This window comes from Haliotis rubra, unplaced genomic scaffold, assembly GCF_003918875.1.
Source record: "Haliotis rubra isolate DU_JTF1 unplaced genomic scaffold, ASM391887v1 Scf1050, whole genome shotgun sequence".
Taxonomy (NCBI): domain Eukaryota; kingdom Metazoa; phylum Mollusca; class Gastropoda; order Lepetellida; family Haliotidae; genus Haliotis; species Haliotis rubra.
In genome coordinates, this window is record NW_025764949.1 from 190,981 (window position 1) to 212,086 (window position 21,106).

The window sequence follows — 21,106 nt, forward strand, 5'->3', positions numbered from 1 at the left end:
TGTGTATTTTCATGCATATTATTGAAATCCAATTACGAATATTTGTTTACATGATGCAATTTTAGAAACATAAATAATAGCTACAAGTACTACTTGGCTTATGGGAATATGCTAATTCTTGAAAAAGTTATTAGACATAAAACACATCAAAGAGTATCGTTAAGGCATATAATTACCTCCCCTTACACACTCTCCTGTGCGGGTGTGCCATATATACTACTGTCGTCAGTAGCAACCCTCATTGTAAACGAAGATGGCGGCGGATGAGACAGACAAGTACTATTTGGAGAGTATCCTTACATTTTGTGTATTTAATATATATTTTTTCAGAATGACAATTCGAGGTCTGTATGCATCTAATGTTAAAGAATGGTGATGGTAATTTGCAACAAGGAATACGTGTATATGATTTGAAATATTGTAAAATTCTCTGTTTATTGACAAGACGATAATTTTCGGGTAGACAAAAGTTGAGTAACTGAAAAATCACAATAATATTAGGCTATGCAACGGCATGCATAATACAAATATGTTATGATCAAGGCCTGTATGATAAACCCGATTGATCTAGTACATTTTATATTATGTAAATAACATAACATTGCATAAAATAGCTAAATCTATCTTGTCAGAACTATTCAGTGGCTTGAGACGAACATGAGAGCTTTCAAAATAATTGAACACACCCTAACATACCACTTGCTGTCTATATAATGATGATTTTTAATCTTTATTTCAACATGGTTAACACTTTTGATTCTTATTTTTAAGACTAAGAACGTTAATAATCATTCAATTATGATACCTATTTCCTTAACCCTTGACCTCAGAGGAGCAGTTGTTGGTGGACTCTGATGATGAGTTCCAGTATGAGGAAGTGCCAATCGATGAGGACTTTATCCCCTCAGGTAAGACTAGGGATGTCATTGTGATACCTGTAACATGTTAAAATTGCTATATCAATGCTAAAATATCCAGTCACTGAGTCAATCATTCAATAACACCCATAGATAAGAAAGTACATTATTTTGAAATAATTGTATACAAATGGTGCGGTTGGACTTACTCAGTTGTAATCTTTCCTATTTATGAATCTTAAGAACGGGTGGTTAAACTGACTTGGTTCCTACACCCTCGCATACATGTATTCTTAAAGCATAAAGGCGTTCTTGAATCAATGTAACTGTGATATGAACATGAATGCTCATATTTATGACTATTTTTGTGTTTTCAGAGGTTGAAGAGGATCTGGATCGTGCTGTGAGAACCATCAAAGAGGCATCAGAAGATAATGAAGCTTTGGTACTGTGATGTTAATGAATGTTTAGTGTAAAAAGAAATAACCACTAATAACATAAAAATTATTCTTCCTTTGCAACCCTAATATGTATCTATCATATAATATTGTGCAAATTTACTTTTTAGTAGAAATTTATAGGTTTTTGTATAATTTTTGTTAAACACACAAACACCCTAACATATCACACCAATACATAAGACAAACATTTGTTCATTCTTGTTTTATAAGTTAATATAACCAAATTTCCAGAACCGCAGAGAGAGTAGCGTGAAGGCATCTGTGATACAGAAACCTGAGGTTGTGGATGATTTTGTCAGAAATTTCCTGGTTAGGATGGGAATGAACAGGTCACTGGATTGCTTTCAGACAGAATGGTAAGCTTTACACAGGTGGACTGGTGTGTGATATATATCATATGTTTCAATGTATTAATCACTCTGCTCCTAAAATGTCCCCACATTTTATTAATATAACTGGATGCCCTTTCTCTCTGTAATAGTTCTTTTTATGTTTAAGAGCTTGTGATAAAACATTTGAGTCTGCTTGCTGAAATATGGCTCCTATAATCATTTTCAGGATGGTATAGTGTTTTTATAAAGATTGTTAGTACATGTATTTGAGCTTCCTGGACTGAGCATGATACTTAAAGACTTGGCCCACGAAAAAGAAAAACCAGAGTGACCAAAGTCACAGTCTAATGTAATTGCAAAGGAGTAGCAGCCAAAAAAGATTTGTCAGTCTTTACTAAATACCCATTCTTGGATCCTAATAGTTTGAAAATGGCAGTAGTATTTAATCAGAGTTTCTTGTACAATATACAGTTTCTTGTAGTTTTATGTTGAAAGTTTACATCATATGTCTAAATATTTACACATACAATATATAAGGAAAGTAATACCTCTACCAGTATATATATTTTGATAAAAAGACATGAAAATGAAAATGTTGATGTTTTTCAAAGCCAATTTGTTCTGGAATCCAACTTTCCAAAGGATGTGCCTTGGGCCAAATCATAATCAATTCATAACTTTTGTACAGAAGCCAAGGTTTGTAACATTATCGATTTACTGTATCATGTTGCAGGTACGAACTCCAACAGCGAGGGATGTTGCATGAGGAAGATGTGGGTGTTGTTCCTGACATTTACTCTCGTAATCAAGACCTGGATAATGAGGTCAAATTTCTCAAAAAAGAGGTTGAAAAATTCAAGAATGCTGCCATGTGAGTTTTAGTTTTGTCTGATCTCTTTACAGTTCTTTATAATGATATCTGTCCTATTTTATTGAGATCTTCATGTTTAAGAACTGATGTTTCTCAACATATAGATTGCACTTATTATACGTCAGTTTGTTGAGATTAATTAATAATATGATGAACTTCTGCATCATGAATAAGTTTTATCCTTAATATGTGTATGTTCATCATCATCATCATCATCATCATCATCATCATCATCATCATCATCATCATCATCATCATCATCATCTTAACTGTCTCAGTATTCTTATGTTGTAGCGGAGTATTATTCTGTTATTAATTCATTATCACTATAATTAAATTTGTTACCAGGAAAGCCAAAGAGACATATGTGAAACTGAGGAAGGAAAGAGACTACCATCGCATGCACCACAAGAGAGTTGTTCAGGAGAAAAACAAACTTATTGATGATATTAAGAGGTAACAATCAAATTTTGTATTCAAACTCATTTCAATGTAAACTACAAAATTTAAGTTTATATTGATATTTTCCTAATAATCATAGTTATGTTTGGATCCAAGGATTAAACAACAAGCATTAGTTGCAAGAACCAATTCTTGCCTGGGGTGGTTGAGGTGAGGAGGACAAGGGCTTAATGTTACAATCTTAGATTATGACATCTTTATAGTGATGTGTATGAATTCGTGTGTATATCTGCTTGAATTAGTCTATAAGTATATGGGTTTCCTTTGTTAGCCTGAGATACCATGCTCAAGTTGAACATGGACAGCTGAGTCCTACACAGAATAATGATTCGAGCTCACTCATTATAATGCAGAGCTCAGTCCTTTGATTATTCTCTTAATGCCCAGAGTCAGGCTTTGTTACAACAAATACCATCTTCAAATGTTTTTGGGTAGGACGTATTAAAAAAAAGACGGACATATAGAAGTGTGTAGGAAATATGCAGTACCAGGGTCAAATCAATAAGACAGCTAGAAAAGAATATTTGAAATGACTATGATAAAATATGAACAGTTTTAATTACATGCATAAGGGACTGATAATTTATTATAGGATAAATGACTTGGAGGTACTGAAGGGTTTCTTCTGTGGACTGGGGCATATGTTTGTGATTATTTGTTCTTCAGATATTCTGGTTAATCAAGTCTAGTTTAAGGCAAGCTGTTGTAAAACAACATTTGTTGTGTTCTTCAGACTGAAGCGTCACTACGTCCAGTATGAGCCCACACTGCAGCAGCTCAAGTCCAAGTATGAGGTGGCGATGAAGGAGAAGATGCTGGCCAAGCTGGAGCGAGACCGTGCGGTTGGTCAGGTGACAGGGCTCCAGAGTACCCTCAAGAGCATGGAGTCCTTCAAGGGAGCATCCAACACTAATCTCCAAGGTACATCATCCTTATAAAGAAATAGATTGTGTTTTTTTATGTGAAATCTATGAAATGTGCACTAAATCTTGCATATATCATTGTCAAGGAAACTAATAACGGTATTTTGTACCACTAAAGTCTTTGCCAACAGCTTTTTTAATCTACATACTTGCATGTGTCTTTGGGCATTATTGTCCCCTGCGGCAACGCGGATCGGGGGACTATGTATTCAGCAGCGTACGTACGTATGTCCCGATTCTTGTTAACGAGATATTTCATGAACTGTTGTACCCAATGTCTTCAAATTTGGTGACAGCCTACATTGGGGAATTACCCAAACACCAGTCGATTTGGGTGACCTTGGCCATATCTTCAAGGTCACCGTGACTCTTTGACCACTTTTCAAACTCTTGTTAGCTCGACATCTCATGGACTGTTGTACCCAATGTCTTCAAATTTGGTGACAGCTTACATTGGGAGATAACGCAAACACCAGTTCATTTGGGTGACCTTGACCTTATCTTCAAGGTCACCATGACATTTTGACCACTTTTCAAACTTATTAAAATGTGATATCTCATAAAACATTGCACCCAATGTTTTCAATTATGTCGACAGCCTACATTGGGTGATTATGCAGACACCAGTCATTTCAGGCATCTTGTATGTGAACAAAAAATAATCAGTAGTAAATATGTCATAGATTTTCCATTCTTTAGTGGTGGGGGACATTGCCTAATCAGTGGCAAACACTTGTTTTCAGCATGTTTTAGTCTGATTATAGGGACTTGTATGAAAACATACAGATACCATTAGGCCAGTATAAAGTATTTTTATCCCCCCGGCCGTCCGTAATCATTTTGTTTCCGGAGCATAACTCCAAGACCGTTCGATATTTTTCAACAAAAATTGGTAGATATATCAAACAGAACCTAAGGTGGTGCCATTTACTATTTACAGATTTTTGTCATTTTTAGTTTTCTCGGTTTCCATTGAAATGTTTTGGTTTAGTCTTAAAGGGAGGGGTGGGCTTCGTTTCCGGAGCATAACTCAGAAACCGTTCAGTATTTTTCTGCAAAACTTGGTAGATATATCAAACAGAACCTAAAGTGGTGACTTTTGCTATTTACAGATATTTGTGATTTATTATTTTCTTGGTTTCGTTTCCGGAGCACAGCTCAAAAACTTCTTAACATCTTTCAGTAAAACTTGGCAGATATGTTAGGCTTTTGCTATTTGCCGATTTTTGTCATTTATGTTTTTCATGATTTCCATGGAAACGATTTGCACTTAGTCTAAAATCAAGCTTGACTTTAAGTAACTGTCAGATGATTTGTTCTTTGAAAGATGTGGGGGCCGGGGGGATATGTCATCTTCTGATGACTCTTGTTACTGTAGGGCTTGTGACTAGACATATTAAGATCACTGCCATAGCCATAACAGCAGTAACAATAATCATCTTTCATGTATCACATTACACTCATGTTCTAGTTAAATCTGAATTTGACAGTTAACTAAAACAACATTTTTAGGAGGGTCTTGATGTGAATGTATTTTTGAGGTCAGTAAGATTTAGGCTTATGTCAGTAGTCATTTCTGACTAAGTTTGTTATAAAACACACTTGAATAAAAGACAAGTTGAAACTAAAATGCGAAACCATCTCTACATGGATCATCAGTCTGTATGTAGGGAAACATTGGGGTATATGAGAGTTTAGCATGATTATGATTAACAGTAAAGTTTTAAATGCTGAGAAAGGGACTGGTCTTTCAGTGCAAGAAGGATAGGGGGCTGGGTCTGAGGGGGAAGCTTAGTGATGAGATTGGTCTTAGGACTGTTTCCTATTTTGCCATTGTATGTTGCATTTATTCATTACATCCCCTCACTTCTTACTCCCTCCTCCTCTCAAATACAGTGCAGTGGGGTAGCTCAGCCGTTTAAGCATTTGCTCTTCATGCCGAACTCGGGTTCAATGCCCCAACTTGGTACCATGTGGGAAGCCCATTTCTGGTGTTCCCTGCTGTGATTTTGTTGGAATATTGCTAACAGTGGCGTAAAACCCAACTCACTCATTCACCTCTCAAATACATGCACAATGTTTTCTTAACCTGTCTTAAATCTTAAGTTTGACTACTGTTACATTTGTGATAGTTGTATTAATTTTTTTTTTTATTGTAAACAGTATACCCTGTTCTGATTGGAGCATATCCATTTTAGAGTTATATGTTGTATATAGAGTTCTATTTTATGGTTAAGTAATGCATACTTATACATTAATTTTAGACTCTTCTTCCCTTCATGAATAAATGCTCCAGAGGACAAGTTTGGACATGGGCTGACCCATCAGCGACTCGCAATGGAAAGGTCAATCTACAATGGCAAGGATGTCCGTGACCTGGGAGTAGACTACAAGAGACATCCAGATGTAAGAACAAGACTCCTGGGACTGCTTTGCACAAAGCAATGTTAGCATCCCGGTCTGCTGCATATCTGTGTTTAAGTTATGTTGATCATACTGCTAAGACTGCTGACCCTGATGAACAGTAACAATTTCTGTTTGATTTGTTTCTTGCTCACTCACTCACTCACATTATGGCCTGTTTCAGGATACTGAGTTCCTGTGGACACTGGCGTAAACCCTCACTCCTCACTCACTCACATTATGGCCTGCAGCCAGGATACTGGAGTTCCCTGTGGACACTGGCATCAACTCTCACTCACTCACTCACATTATGGCCTGTTTCAGGTGGTGTCAACCTCACTCACTGACTCGATGGAGGAATTATTTTCTCAGATGCAGAGATAAGATATTGGATGGTCAATAATCTAGATCTCTCATCACCTTCCAAGAGTGGCAATAAGGCTAGCAGACTTATCTGATGAAAGAAGATGACGCAGATGCTATTACACTACCCCCCAATCGACCTCGATTGCGGGCGGTACCTCAGAACCCTAGATACAGCATTTAACAAAGCCACAAAGGTTCAGACGCCACATCTGCCAAATTTCAGCGCCAAGAAGTTCTCCACGATAATATGGAACCCTTCTTCAGCACATTAACATCGATGAGAACTATAAGCTTGATCTCCGATGCCAAGAACAAGTACTACAAAATTGATGATCGGAAATTGGTTCAGATAGAAACCATGACGAGGCGTATGTTCTTCGGTCTAAATAGATCTAGAACAATAAATGAGACACTAATTCTATCTCCAGATTTCGAACACGACTTCTGAAGATGACAGAATGATTTACTCGGCCCTACTGATGCAAAAGAAGGACCAGCAGTTTTAACAGATCATCTGACGTCTGTCTCAGCAGCACTGGACCTTTTAGCTCGTCGTCAAGGCCTTCCCTAGCTTCCTGCAACTGGGGTGAGAACTTTACAGCTCCACTATATACAGCCCCGTGGGGTCTTCCCCATCCATATTTGACGGAGGAATAGACACAGTCTCCAAAGAAGTCACCAAGGATTCTAGAAGTCCTGATGATTAAATCGATGGACACGCTTAGCCAGTGTCATTCGACAGACTTCACAAAGATACTCAGGAGATCTAAATTCACGGGCCTACAAAGAGCTAGAGACAGGAAGATTGCCAGTTCCAGGGAAGAGATTCTTTCGCCTTCCATATGGCAACTATAGAGGAGGGTCAGGACGGTGCAGGACACCCAGAGGTTCCCGCGAACTATAAACGCTGAAAGACAGGTTCGAACGACTGAGTCTTCCACCCCAGCCGCTCCAGTATAACCGCCACAAGTGGGTGGATCGCCTTCAACTACACTGGGAAAACTGGGGAATACTTCAAGACACCTATGTCTCCAACATTCTTCAACGCTGGATTTCGTGATCCCACTACAGACCAAGCCTCCACTAACAGTCAACCCCTCACAAGTTCGAGGTAGAGGCAGCACAACAACTACTAAAGTTAAGAGAGGCGGTTACATTTACTCCTAACCAAGCAGGCCATAGAAGTAATAGAGCAAGGAAACATCGAACCAGGTTTCTACTCCCCAGTTTTCCTAGTACTAATTCCAAGAAGAACTCCAAGGAGAAATACAGACTCATTTACAACATGAGCTTCTTCAACAAGACTTACTTAAAACAAACCACCCAGGTTCACTTTCATGCTACATCTACCGCAGCTACGGCAGATGATTCGCCCCATGGACTACATGGGCAGTATAGATCTACAAGATGCTTATCTGCACATCCCAATACATCCCGAATCCAGGAAATACCTTCGGTTTACGCTAGACGGGTTACATTACCAGTGGAAAGTACTCCCAATTCGGAATAGCATCAGCCCCATGGTTATTCACGAGGATAACGAAACCGATTGTTATTCATCTACATCGTCAAGCGGCTACGCAGTGCGTTCTTCCTCGACGACGGATACAAGTAGATCAAGATCCACAGCATCTTCAAACTACAGTTAAACTACATCATAAAGCTACTAACACAGCTGGGATGGTTAGTAAACTTACACAAGTCGGACCTTAGTACCATCGCAAGATCTGCAATTCCTAGGAATCCGATTTATCACCAATCTCAACCGTATAGTCGTAATTACAGACCGCCGTTGGCTCAAGATCCAACAGATCATTCCACCAGCTCTACTGTCACCGCTACCACTTCGACAATGGCAGAGCTTTTACTAGGTCTTCTAACATCAGCCCAAGACTTTACAGTCATAGGCAGATTACAGTTACGTCCGTTACAGGTCTTCGTCAATATCATCTCGACGACCTACAACCATTCAGTCTACCGATACATCTCAGACCTCATCCATTATGGTGGACAAAGAAATCGAATGTCTGCGAAGGGATTTGTTTAGCAGAGCAGGAATTCAAAACCCATCTATATGTAGACGCGTCGCTCCAAGGTTGGGGAGCCCATCTCTCCAACCGACGGCATCAGGGTTATGGACTCAGCTAGAAAGCAAACCCACATAAACGCATTAGAGATGAAAGCTGGAGCGCCAGAAAGCAAACCTGGCTATAAATATAGATGAAAGCCGTAATCAACGCCATAAGACATTGGAGCAACATTCTACAGTAGAATGCGCACCTGATGATACATACCGACAAACTCGACAGTGGCGTTTTATGTGAACAGACAAGGCTCAACGAGATCGCCGAACCTTTGAATTTAACCTTCAACTGTTCGAATTAATCCAAGATCTAAATCTACATGTCAAAGCATGCCACATTCCCGGTTAGAGCCAGGAATATATACTAGCAGACGCACTCTCTCGGCCACATCTACCGTCGCCGACAGAATGGATGCTCAATACAGAGATATTTGCACAGATAATCAAGCAAATAGGAGCGCCGCTAGTAGATCTATTCGCCACAAGGTTCAACAATCAACTACCGACATTCGTGTCACCAGTGCCAGACCCACAAGCATGGGCAACAGACGCTCTAAGCATTTCATGGGAAGGCCTCAATGCGTACGCGTTTCCGCCCCCAGCAATAATACCTCTAGTATTACAGAAAATCAACCAAACGCAGAGCCTACAACTCACTTTGGTCGCGCCCCTATTGGCCAGGCCAGAACGTGGTTCCGCCTTAATACAAGATATCGGTCAACCGGCACTAGAACTACCCAAGCGCGCAAACCTGTTAATACATCCTCACACCAAACAGGTGCACAGAAACCCAGAAGTATTCAAACTTCACGTATGGACTGTATTAAAATGTGTTTAAACAAGAGAGGATATTCTACCAGGGCGGCAAAAGCGGTCACGCTTGCCTTACGATACTCAACGCGCTAACTTGTACGATGACAAGTGGCAAAGTTTCGAAAATTATGCAACAAACAAGGGTTTTACAGCGAGATGCTACGCATCCTCAAGTGGCAGAGACTATTTGTGTTACTTACGGCAAAACAAACATTTAAAAGGCTCGACATTGTCAACATATCTTTGCCGCGCTTAGTTCTGTGATTTCTATGAGAACGGGTGTTAAATTAACAAGAACACCAGAGTTACTGGCCTTACTACGTGCTTTCCGATTGAGGACCAAAAGCGGAAATTCCACGCCCCAGCTTGGGATCTGAATGTAGTTTTACGACACCTCACAAGTGAGGATTACGAACCATTGGAATCGACAACGTTTGAATTTCTCTCACAGAAAACAGTCTTCCTGTTATCGCTAGCCACGGCAGCCAGAATATCTGAAATTCATGCTCTAGATTATGAGAGGATACAGTTTGATGAAAATCAAAAGACAGCGCACCTGGGATTAAGATGGGATTTCATCGCAAAAAAATCAACTACCAGGTCAACCAGACAGGTTATTTCACATCCCTGCGCTATCCTCAATTCTTGGATCTCAAGATACATTGGACTTATCTCTATGCCCAGTACGAGCTCTCATAATCTATTTACGTCGTTCCAAAACAAGGCGAAGATCGCTCAGAAGATTGTTCATCCCGTTATCGCCTACAAATCAGACAGAAGTCTCTCGTACCACCATATCAATATGGATAAGAACTGTCATTTTACGCGCCTATAAGGCAGCAGGACTGGACCCTCCAACAGCATCAAATCCTCATGAAATCAGGGCATTGGCATCCACCCTCGCCCTTCATGGTAACTGTTCATTGAATACAATTATGGAAGGATGCTTTTGGAAATCTAACATGGTGTTTGCTAATCACTATCTCAGAGACATCACCACCGAGGACGTCTCTGGCATTCATCATTTCGGTCCTTTGGTCCTCGCTCAGCAATTGACAGTCCCTCGTAGGCGTTAATATTCACCCCCACGAGATTATTAGATATATGATACATATATTCACTAGCTTATAACTCCATGGAGTTCTAGGGCTATGTACATATTTAGCTTAGGTTATTCCAACCTTAAGCTCTTACTGGAGTTATATTCAGTGTACAGCTACGTTAGAGTAGCAGTTTAGATATATATATTGATATATCAGTATATTAGTAAGGTAATACCCCACTTATAGTGTATATATCTATGGCTTATTATAAGGAAATATCCTAAGTCTCAATGCCTTATGAAGTTCCCGCAGGGGTTATTACAATATCACTTACTTAAATCACTAATTAATCCAAAGTATTCTGTTTACCCACCACCTCTCCGGTGGATTCTACAAGCAAAAGAGCATGAGTCAGGATAAGGAAAAATATGTAATTTTCTGAGTAAAATTGATATTTTATACTTATCCTGACTCATGAGGTTAGCTCCTCCCATCCTCCCCACATAACACTTTGGATTTCCTGTAAATTCAAGTGTTGGGCTCCTGCAAAAATCAGGAGAGAGTGAAGCATGAGGCCAGAGGGTGGCGACACCTGTTCCCCTGCCACGCAGGGGAGGTAACCTCCGTGGGTGAGTACCAATTAGTGATTTTACATTGAAGGGAGCTTCAATTAAGGAGATACAAGTGTTCCACTATGTTCGCAAGAGGAAGGGACAAGCAAAAGAGCATGAGTCAGGATAAGTATAAAATATCAATTTTACTCAGAAAATTACATTTTTTGCTATTTACAGATATTTGTGATGTATTATTTTCTTGGTTTCGTTTCCGGAGCACAGCTCAAAAACTTCTTAACATCTTTCAGTAAAACTTGGCAGATATGTTAGGCTTTTTGCTATTTGCCGATTTTTGTCATTTATGTTTTTCATGATTTCCATGGAAACGATTTGCACTTAGTCTAAAATCAAGCTTGACTTTAAGTAACTGTCAGATGATTTGTTCTTTGAAAGATGTGGGGGCCGGGGGGATATGTCATCTTCTGATGACTCTTGTTACTGTAGGGCTTGTGACTAGACATATTAAGATCACTGCCATAGCCATAACAGCAGTAACAATAATCATCTTTCATGTATCACATTACACTCATGTTCTAGTTAAATCTGAATTTGACAGTTAACTAAAACAACATTTTTAGGAGGGTCTTGATGTGAATGTATTTGAGGTCAGTAAGATTTAGGCTATGTCAGTAGTCATTTCTGACTAAGTTTGTTATAAAACACACTTGAATAAAAGACAAGTTGAAACTAAAATGCGAAACCATCTCTACATGGATCATCAGTCTGTATGTAGGGAAACATTGGGGTATATGAGAGTTTAGCATGATTATGATTAACAGTAAAGTTTTAAATGCTGAGAAAGGACTGGTCTTTCAGTGCAAGAAGGATAGGGGGCTGGGTCGGAGGGGGAAGCTTAGTGATGAAATTGGTCTTAGGACTTTCCTATTTTGCCATTGTATGTTGCATTTATTCATTACATCCCCTCCCTTCTTACTCCCTCCTCCTCCTCTCAAATACAGTGCAGTGGGGTAGCTCAGCCGTTAAAGCATTTGCTCTTCATGCCGAACTCGGGTTCAATGCCCCAACTGGGTACCATGTGGGAAGCCCATTTCTGGTGTTCCCTGCTGTGATATTGTTGGAATATTGCTAACAGTGGCGTAAAACCCAACTCACTCATTCACCTCTCAAATACATGCACAATGTTTTCTTAACCTGTCTTAAATCTTAAGTTTGACTACTGTTACATTTGTGATAGTTGTATTAATTTTTTTTTTATTGTAAACAGTATACCCTGTTCTGATTGGAGCATATCCATTTTAGAGTTATATGTTGTATATAGAGTTCTATTTTATGGTTAAGTAATGCATACTTATACATTAATTTTAGACTCTTCTTCCCTTCGCCGAAATGCTCCAGAGGACAAGTTTGGACATGGGCTGACCCATCAGCGACTCGCAATGGAAAGGTCAATCTACAATGGCAAGGATGTCCGTGACCTGGGAGTAGACTACAAGAGACATCCAGATGTAAGAACAAGACTCCTGGGACTGCTTGCACAAAGCAATGTTAGCATCCCGGTCTGCTGCATATCTGTGTTTAAGTTATGTTGATCATACTGCTAAGACTGCTAGACCCTGATGAACAGTAACAATTTCTGTTTGATTTGTTTCTTGCTCACTCACTCACTCACATTATGGCCTGTTTCAGGATACTGAGTTCCCTGTGGACACTGGCGTAAACCCTCACTCACTCACTCACTCACATTATGGCCTGTTTCAGGATACTGAGTTCCCTGTGGACACTGGCATCAACTCTCACTCACTCACTCACATTATGGCCTGTTTCAGGGTGGTGTCAACCCTCACTCACTGACTCACATTATGGCCTGTTACAGGATACCGAGTTCCCTGTAGACACTGGCGTCAACCCTCACTCACTCACTCACATTATGGCCTGTTTCAGGATACTGAGTTCCCTGTGGACACTGGCGTCAACCCTCACTCACTCACTCACATTATGGCCTGTTTCAGGATACCGAGTTCCCTGTGGACACTGGCGTCAACCCTCACTCACTCACTCACATTATGGCCTGTTTCAGGATACTGAGTTCCCTGTGGACACTGGCATCAACCCTCACTCACTCACTCACATTATGGCCTGTTTCAGGATACCGAGTTCCCTGTGGACACTGGCGTCAACCCTCACTCACTCACTTTGTCACTCACATTATGGCCTGTTTCAGGATACTGAGTTCCCTGTGGACACTGGCGTCAACCCTCACTCACTCACTCACATTATGGCCTGTTTCAGGATACTGAGTTCCCTGTGGACACTGGCATCAACCCTCACTCACTCACTCACATTATGGCCTGTTTCAGGATACTGAGTTCCCTGTGGACACTGGCATCAACCCTCACTCACTGACTCACATTATGGCCTGTTTCAGGATACTGAGTTCCCTGTGGACACTGGCATCAACCCTCACTCACTCACTCACATTATGGCCTGTTTCAGGATACTGACTTCCCTGTGGACACTGGCATCAACCCTCACTCACTCACTCACATTATGGCCTGTTTCAGGATACTGAGTTCCCTGTGGACACTGGCGTCAACCCTCACTCACTCACTCACATTATGGCCTGTTTCAGGATACTGAGTTCCCTGTGGACATTGGCGTCAACCCTCACTCACTCACTCACTCACATTATGGTCTGTTTCAGGATACTGAGTTCCCTGTGGACACTGGCATCAACCCTCACTCACTCACTCACATTATGGCCTGTTTCAGGATACTGACTTCCCTGTGGACACTGGCATCAACCTTCGCTCACTCACTTACTCACTCACATTATGGCTTGTTTCAGGATACTGAGTTCCCTGTGGACACTGGGGTCAACCCATACCTGTCCCAGGTAAACGCCCCTCCTGGTCACCTGACCCGAACAGGAGGATTCCGACTGTCAAACACGTTCCAAGCTCACTCCCACCCTGTCAGTGGGTAAGTACTAGTGGTGGTCCGATTAATTGAAATAATCGAAGATTGGTCGCAGTGACTAAATGACCAAGCAATCAATCATGTTTTCTCATAATCGAACACAAACAATTCTGGAACACTTGTTTTCATTAACAGTATTTTTCACTAGGTTGGTTTTGTCTGTTACATTTCATAAGCACTACAAGCTCGTTTCAAGTCATGATTTAATTTATCTTAAAGACCCTAAGAAATTTATGTTCCTAACATACTAGTCATCCTTTAAAGATGTGAAATTTTGCCGAAAGAAAACCCAAAGAACTACATCTTTTTTTTTTTGCTTATTGTTTTGTTCATTAATAAATGTCATAAATTACGCTAACCAATTATTTTCGATGATTGATCGGTTGTAATGAACCAATCATCAATTATGAGATTTTAACCAATTCCCAACACTAGTAAGTACCAGTTAGCAAGTTTCAGCATAGAACCAAACAAACTACAATAAACAGTACCTCTTCAAAATAGAGTACATTATTATGTGGTGAGATATTTTGTTCTTAAATATATGATTTAAGTGTATATATAAATATTCTGGTTTGGGTTTTCCATTGGATTTGTTTTTTAAGATTTACATGTAAAATTGTTACATTTTCAGTTTGTCCCTGCATCCACGTAAACAGATTCTGGCAACAAGTAGTGATGACCATACATGGAAAATGTGGTCGGTACCAAGTGGCGATATCATTATGACAGGTGAAGGTCACACAGACTGGGTCTCTAGCTGCGATTTCCATCCATCGTAAGTACTGTTATTATCTGTTATCGGATGCTATTTCCATCCATCGTAATTACTGTTACAGTAACAGTATGCAAACATTAGCTTAAAACTTCAAGGCAGCATGAGAATGAACAAAAATAATTTTAATGTTTGTTCTTTCCGTAATAATGGTTGTCAGTGCAGGTTCTTGTGGATTAATACATGCAAAAACAATATTGTAAGTTATATTTAAAATTCAGTGCGCTTTCTATTTCTGTAGAGGGGCGCTGGATAGCCTTGTGGTTAAAGCGTTTGCCCATCACGCATCAATCTAATATAATGATGTCTCTGCTGAAGTCAATGACTCACTCACTCAGGAGTAGCCTAGTGGTTAATGCGTTCGATCGTCACCCCAAAGACCCGGGTTCGATTTCCCACATGGGTACAATGTGTGAAGCCCATTTGTGGTGTCCCCCACAGTGATATTGCTGGAATATTGCTAAAACCGACATATAACCAAACTCACTCACTATTTCTGTAGATTAAACAGACTCCATTATTTCTTTGTTTTTGCAGTGGTGCCAAACTGGCAACAACAAGTGGTGATAGTACTGTGAAGATCTGGGACTTCAGTAAGGCTGAGTGTGTGCATACATTCACTGACCACACCATGGCAGGTCAGTCTTGGACTTGGTTGATGATCATATCCTTATAGTGTAGATTGATGCTCATGGTGTCAATCACATGATTGTCTCTTCCAGACTCGATTGTTTACTGATCCCCGTTATATAGCTAAAATATTGCTGAGTGCAGCATTAAAAACAGAATAAACCCACAAATACAACATCAGTAAAAGTTCAAAGTAATAAATGTGGAAAGGGAGGTAACCCTCAAAGAATCAGGGATCCTATCATTTTCACAGTTTAACCCTTACATTTTCATTAAATATTTGTAATATGTTTTTGCCACTTATTTTATTTTGAAAAATGTATCAAGCATGTGATAAATAAGGGTTTCAACAGACTGTAATTATCGGTTCAGTATGGAGCTGTTCATGGCATTCTTGTGGAGACTTTCTGGCCACCTGCTCCATGGACAACACCTCCAAAATCTGGGACCTCAACAGGTGCGTGATAGGAGAGAATTCATTATAAACAATAAAGAAAATGCTAATCATAATGTTTCCATCTTTATAAATAATATAAATGATAAATAATAAATTATTTGTATAAAATATTCATTGTATTTGTATTACATCACATATCAATGTGATGTAGTTGTCTTGCATCACTCAACTGTTGTAGGTAATGTTTCTGTAGATTACAATAATTTAAAATCTTACATACTTTAACATAGGTGTCTCTTTGATACATTACAGTTTACGATGTCGCTTCACATTACGAGGCCACGCCGACTCTGTCAATAGCATAGAGTTCCTCCCCTTCTCCAACACGGTCCTCACAGCCTCTGCAGATAAAACACTGTCTCTCTGGGATGCCAGGACGGTGAGTAGTGTCAGAGGAGTGTAGTGTCAGGTATTATGACATATATGGTTCCAGAGGGGTGCAGGGATGCATAATTGTCCCCCGCCGCAACGCGGAATGGGGGACTATGTATTCAGCGGCGTCCGTCTGTCCGCCCGTACATCCGGATTCTTGTTAACGCGATATCTCATGAACTGTTGTACCCAATGTCTTCAAATTTGGTGACAGCCTACATTGGGGATTACGCAGACACCAGTCGATTTGGGTGACCTTGACCGTATTTTCAAGTTCACCACGACACTTTGACCACTTTTCAAACTCTTGTTAGGGCGATATCTCATGAAATGTTGTACCCAATGTCTTGAAATGTGGTGACAGCCTACATTGGGGGATTACGCAGACACCAGTCGATTTGGGTGACCTTGACCGTATTTTCAAGGTCACCATGACACTTTTCAAACTCTTGTTAGGGTGATATCTCATGAACTGTTGTACCCAATGTCTTCAAATTTGGTGACAGCCTACATTGGGGGAATACGCAGACACCAGTCGATTTGGGTGACCTTGACCTTATTTTCAAGGTCACCACGACACTGACCACTTTTCAAACTGTTGTTAACGTGATATCTCATGCATTGTTGTACCCAGTGCCTTCAAATTTGGTGACAGCCTACATTGGGGGATTACGCAGACACCAGTTTATTTTGGTGACCTTTACCTTATCTTCAAGGTCACCATGACACTTTGCACGCTTTTAACTCTTGTTAACGCAATATTACATGGACTGTTGTACCCAATGTCTTCAAATTTGGTGACAGTTTACATTGGGGCATTACACAGACACCAGTTTATTTGGGTGACTTTGACCTTATCTTCAAGGTCACCACGATACTTTGACCGCTTTTTAAAGGCGATATCTCATAAAACATTGCACCCAATGTTTTCAAGTATGTTGACAGCCTACATTGGGTGATTATGCAGACACCAGTCATTTCAGGCATCTTGTATGTGACCCAAAAATAAAAAGTAGTAAATATAGATATTCCATTCTTTAGTGGTGGGGGACATTGCCATATCAGTGGCAAACACTTGTTATAAGGTTGTATTGTCTTTGAAGATTTAGACATACTTGTGCAGTCACCTGTTTTGAATATATTACATGGTTAAAATATTGAAAAACTTGAAGCTGTAGCCTCCGAGCAGAAGAATATATTGGCATTTCTTACAAATTTGAAGTCAGGAATTAACATAACGGGTATCAGGGTAGGGTAGGGTAATAGGGGTGGGTACCCGTGTAGAAAATTTGGACCCGTCCCAGCCCTACACATAAATATACAATCAGAAGTTTTAAAAGTGATGAGGTATCCTTGGTGTAAACTGTTACAATACTTTTTATGTACATTCTTTTTTTTGTGATGTTTTAGACAACATTACTCATGGTTCTCACAGGATGGTTCCAAGCATATTCAGATGAAGGGTTCCAAGCATGGTATATGAAGGGTTTTATAAAATGATGTAGCATTATATGAATAGTCGTCAAGAACAGAATACTAACTGACTATTCACATAATGCTTCATCACTTTTATAAAAGTCTTCATCAACATTCCTTTGAGAACCCAAGATATGGTGTTTTTCTAATCCAGAATTTATTATTTTCCAGTTTAAGTTTACAAATTTTGATAATAACAGTTACCCTGATAACTTGAACCGGAACCACCAAACGTGTGGATGACAATGCCTTATATTTCATCTTCCAGGGTCTCTGTGCACAGACGTTCTATGGACACATGCATTCAGTCAACAGTGCAACATTCAACATGAGAGTAAGTATACCATGTACTACATCACTGATGTCTAGCGTAGGAAAAGGGAGGACTCTGATGCTCCATGTTAGCATTTGCGAGTAGAAAACAACTGATGTTAGATTATTCAGTGAAAAATGGTTTCTTCTATTGTAAGTATCTTGGCTGTGATCTACAAAACAATTTTAGTGCTATGACTATACTAAGTCTGCTAAGGCATTTGAGTTAAAACAGTCACCCCACTGAGATCAGTTTGTTAAATGTTTACAAAGGCTTTGACACAAGTTCTATTTACCCAACCAATCCTAATTCAAGGAGATAGCTTTGTTTTTGAGATTCTCACCCTTTTTTACGATAAAAAGCAGTGTTTGAATTTGGAGAACTCTAAAAGTTTTAAACACAGACTGAAGACTAAAAGTGTAAATATGGCTCACAATGATAACTGCAAATGAGTAATGAGTTGCAGGTTTGTTTCCATTTATAAAAAGTGGTAGTGGGGTAGCCTTGTGGTTAATGCATTCGCTGCACCCAGGTTCGAGTCCTCACATGGGTACAATGTGTGAAGCTCATTTCTTGTGTTCCCTGCTGTGATATTACTAGAATGTTGTTAAAAGATGCGTAAAACTAAACTCACTCTATTTATTAAAGGAAGGACTGACTGACTGACTGAGTTTGGTTTTACGCCGCTTTTAGCAATATTCCAGCAACATCACGGCGGGGGACACCAGAAATGGGCTTCAGTTAAAGGAAGGAAGCCTATCCTGTTCCAAATCACATTTAAAACCAGTGTTGTTCTACCATCTATTTTATATATATATCAGTTTTACTTTTGATGGAATACTTTGTTAAAAATACACCCAAAAGTTTCCTTTCAGTAGTAATGTACTGGGGAATTAGAGGATATTTCATGATTTGTACTAACTTGAATCATCTGCACCATGAAGGGAGACACAGTGGCATCTTGTGACTCGTATGGTGTAGTCAAACTGTGGGATATCAGGAATGTGGCGCCAATGACCAGCCTTGACATCGGTCCTCACCCTGCAAACAACGTTGCCTTTGATCCATCAGGTAAACCACATTTATTACTGTGATCGATACATATAATAGACTGACGGTTATGACAAACTATGAGTGCCCGCCACTTGCTCTATATTTTAGTTGAAATGTACCTATAACTAGCTTCAGTTATAGTGAACTAAATTATTGGTCCCTTCGACTTTCGTATAACCATACGTCACTGTATATATTAACAAAAATGTATCACTGCCTTATGTAAGGTGTGCATGTTATATGTTTACTGCTTAATAGATGATGAAAGCTTACTTTAATTTATGTAAGTTGCTATCAATGGGCAAGACAAGATTTAAAACAAAGATTTTCACACAAAGTAAAAGTACAGTGAGTAGATGGAGCTTTTCACAGTAGTAGTAGATGGAGCTTTTCACAGTAGTCATCTGTGTTTTAATATGTCAATAGACACAAAAGCACCAGGCATGTTGGCAGTTTTCAATAATTCTGTGACATCGCTTTATTATCAAACAAGAAAAGAGTGTCTTAAATTGAGAACTAGAGAGATATCAATGGTGAAGTGCCATAATATTTTAATAATCTTGACTGATCTGACAATATTTGATGTTATATTTACAGGTGTTGTCGTGGCAGTAGCAAGTAATGACAGTGCTGTCAAAATGTATGAGGTGGGCTCTGGCCAGGTGAGAATTTTGCATTTTCATTGTAAAAATGTGTAATGTTATGAGGATTTTAAAAGCTGAATGATCTTGGTCTGAACATGGCACCGGAAACTTGATGCAAACCAGTTCATTTGTGATGTGTCAAGCAAGTTATATCACATCATGACATGATACATACTTTTAGATTTAACCATTCATTAATAATTTGAGTGAAGATTTTGTTTTCAAATTTCTCTACCTAGTAATTTTGTATAATTTATTACTGACTACATGACAAGTCAAACATTATGACATCATATACATGTACATTACAAGATTCATTAATTTGGGAACAAGATTTTATATTCAGTTTTCACCTCCTTTTTATTTTGTGTAACTTCCTATTTAAAAACATGTAAAGTCTGTAGTAAATGAATGGGAAGGAGGTTATCTTTCAAATGTAGTACTTCATCAAACAAAGTTTGTAAATTTCATTTTTTGGTGATTTCAGTGGAGAAAAGTAAGAATTCATTGCTATTTAGTTTCTTTTATGATTGTAACATTGTCATGTTTTTATATTTTTCAGACAACAGCTCTCATTGGTCATGAAGATGCTGTCCAGTGTGTCCTGTTTGACCGCAGTGGGGACTTCATGGTGTCCGGCGGCAGTGATAACACTGTCAGGATCTGGTCATAGGGACATCGCAACTCATGGCCATACTTGTACTTCCGCATAGGCCATGGGGAATCTTCGTTAAAATGCTGTAAATTGAACTTAAATATGGTTAAACAATTGTAGTTACTTACAACCATGGCCATAGTTAAATGATATGTTCATGTACTTTTCCATAAGTAAACTTTATTATGTTTATTTACTGTTATCAAGGAATGAACTCTTTTTGGCTGACATTTTCTCAAACAGTACAAAGTTATTTTAAGTTTCAATTTAGATTTGATTTCTGTGTATATTCTAAGTTTCTGTTTGTAAGTAGTCAGTATGATTTGTTATTCTATGTTCATAAAAGAATATACTGAATTTTTAATGGCATGAGATGCTAATAATGTGAATAAAACTGTAACTGAACACTGTGGTATGTTTTTGTTTCCACCAAACAAATGTAGTTGTACAGAGAAAACAACAATGCCTTACAACTGTTGTACATTGATGATGGCGGTGAAGTATGAACGCTGTCTGGGTGGAAAATGAAAAGTATAAAATGAAATATGAAAAAAAGATGTGTTTAA

General features: G+C 39.1%; 1 protein-coding gene across 1 annotated transcript; it reads left to right on the plus strand.

Moving 5' to 3' along the window:
• The first annotated feature begins 213 nt into the window (after positions 1-213).
• LOC124276445 (sperm-associated antigen 16 protein-like) lies at positions 214-20,945 on the plus strand. The gene is made up of 17 exons (XM_046712105.1): positions 214-290; positions 831-908; positions 1,235-1,302; positions 1,550-1,674; positions 2,384-2,521; positions 2,870-2,977; positions 3,717-3,904; positions 12,555-12,694; positions 14,035-14,168; positions 14,800-14,943; positions 15,478-15,578; positions 15,943-16,027; positions 16,280-16,406; positions 18,144-18,209; positions 19,133-19,259; positions 19,839-19,903; positions 20,448-20,945. The coding sequence occupies exons 1-17, from the start codon at positions 254-256 to the stop codon at positions 20,556-20,558; spliced, it is 1,842 nt and encodes a 613-aa protein (XP_046568061.1). The 5' UTR covers positions 214-253; the 3' UTR covers positions 20,559-20,945.
• Positions 20,946-21,106: the final 161 nt, after the last annotated feature.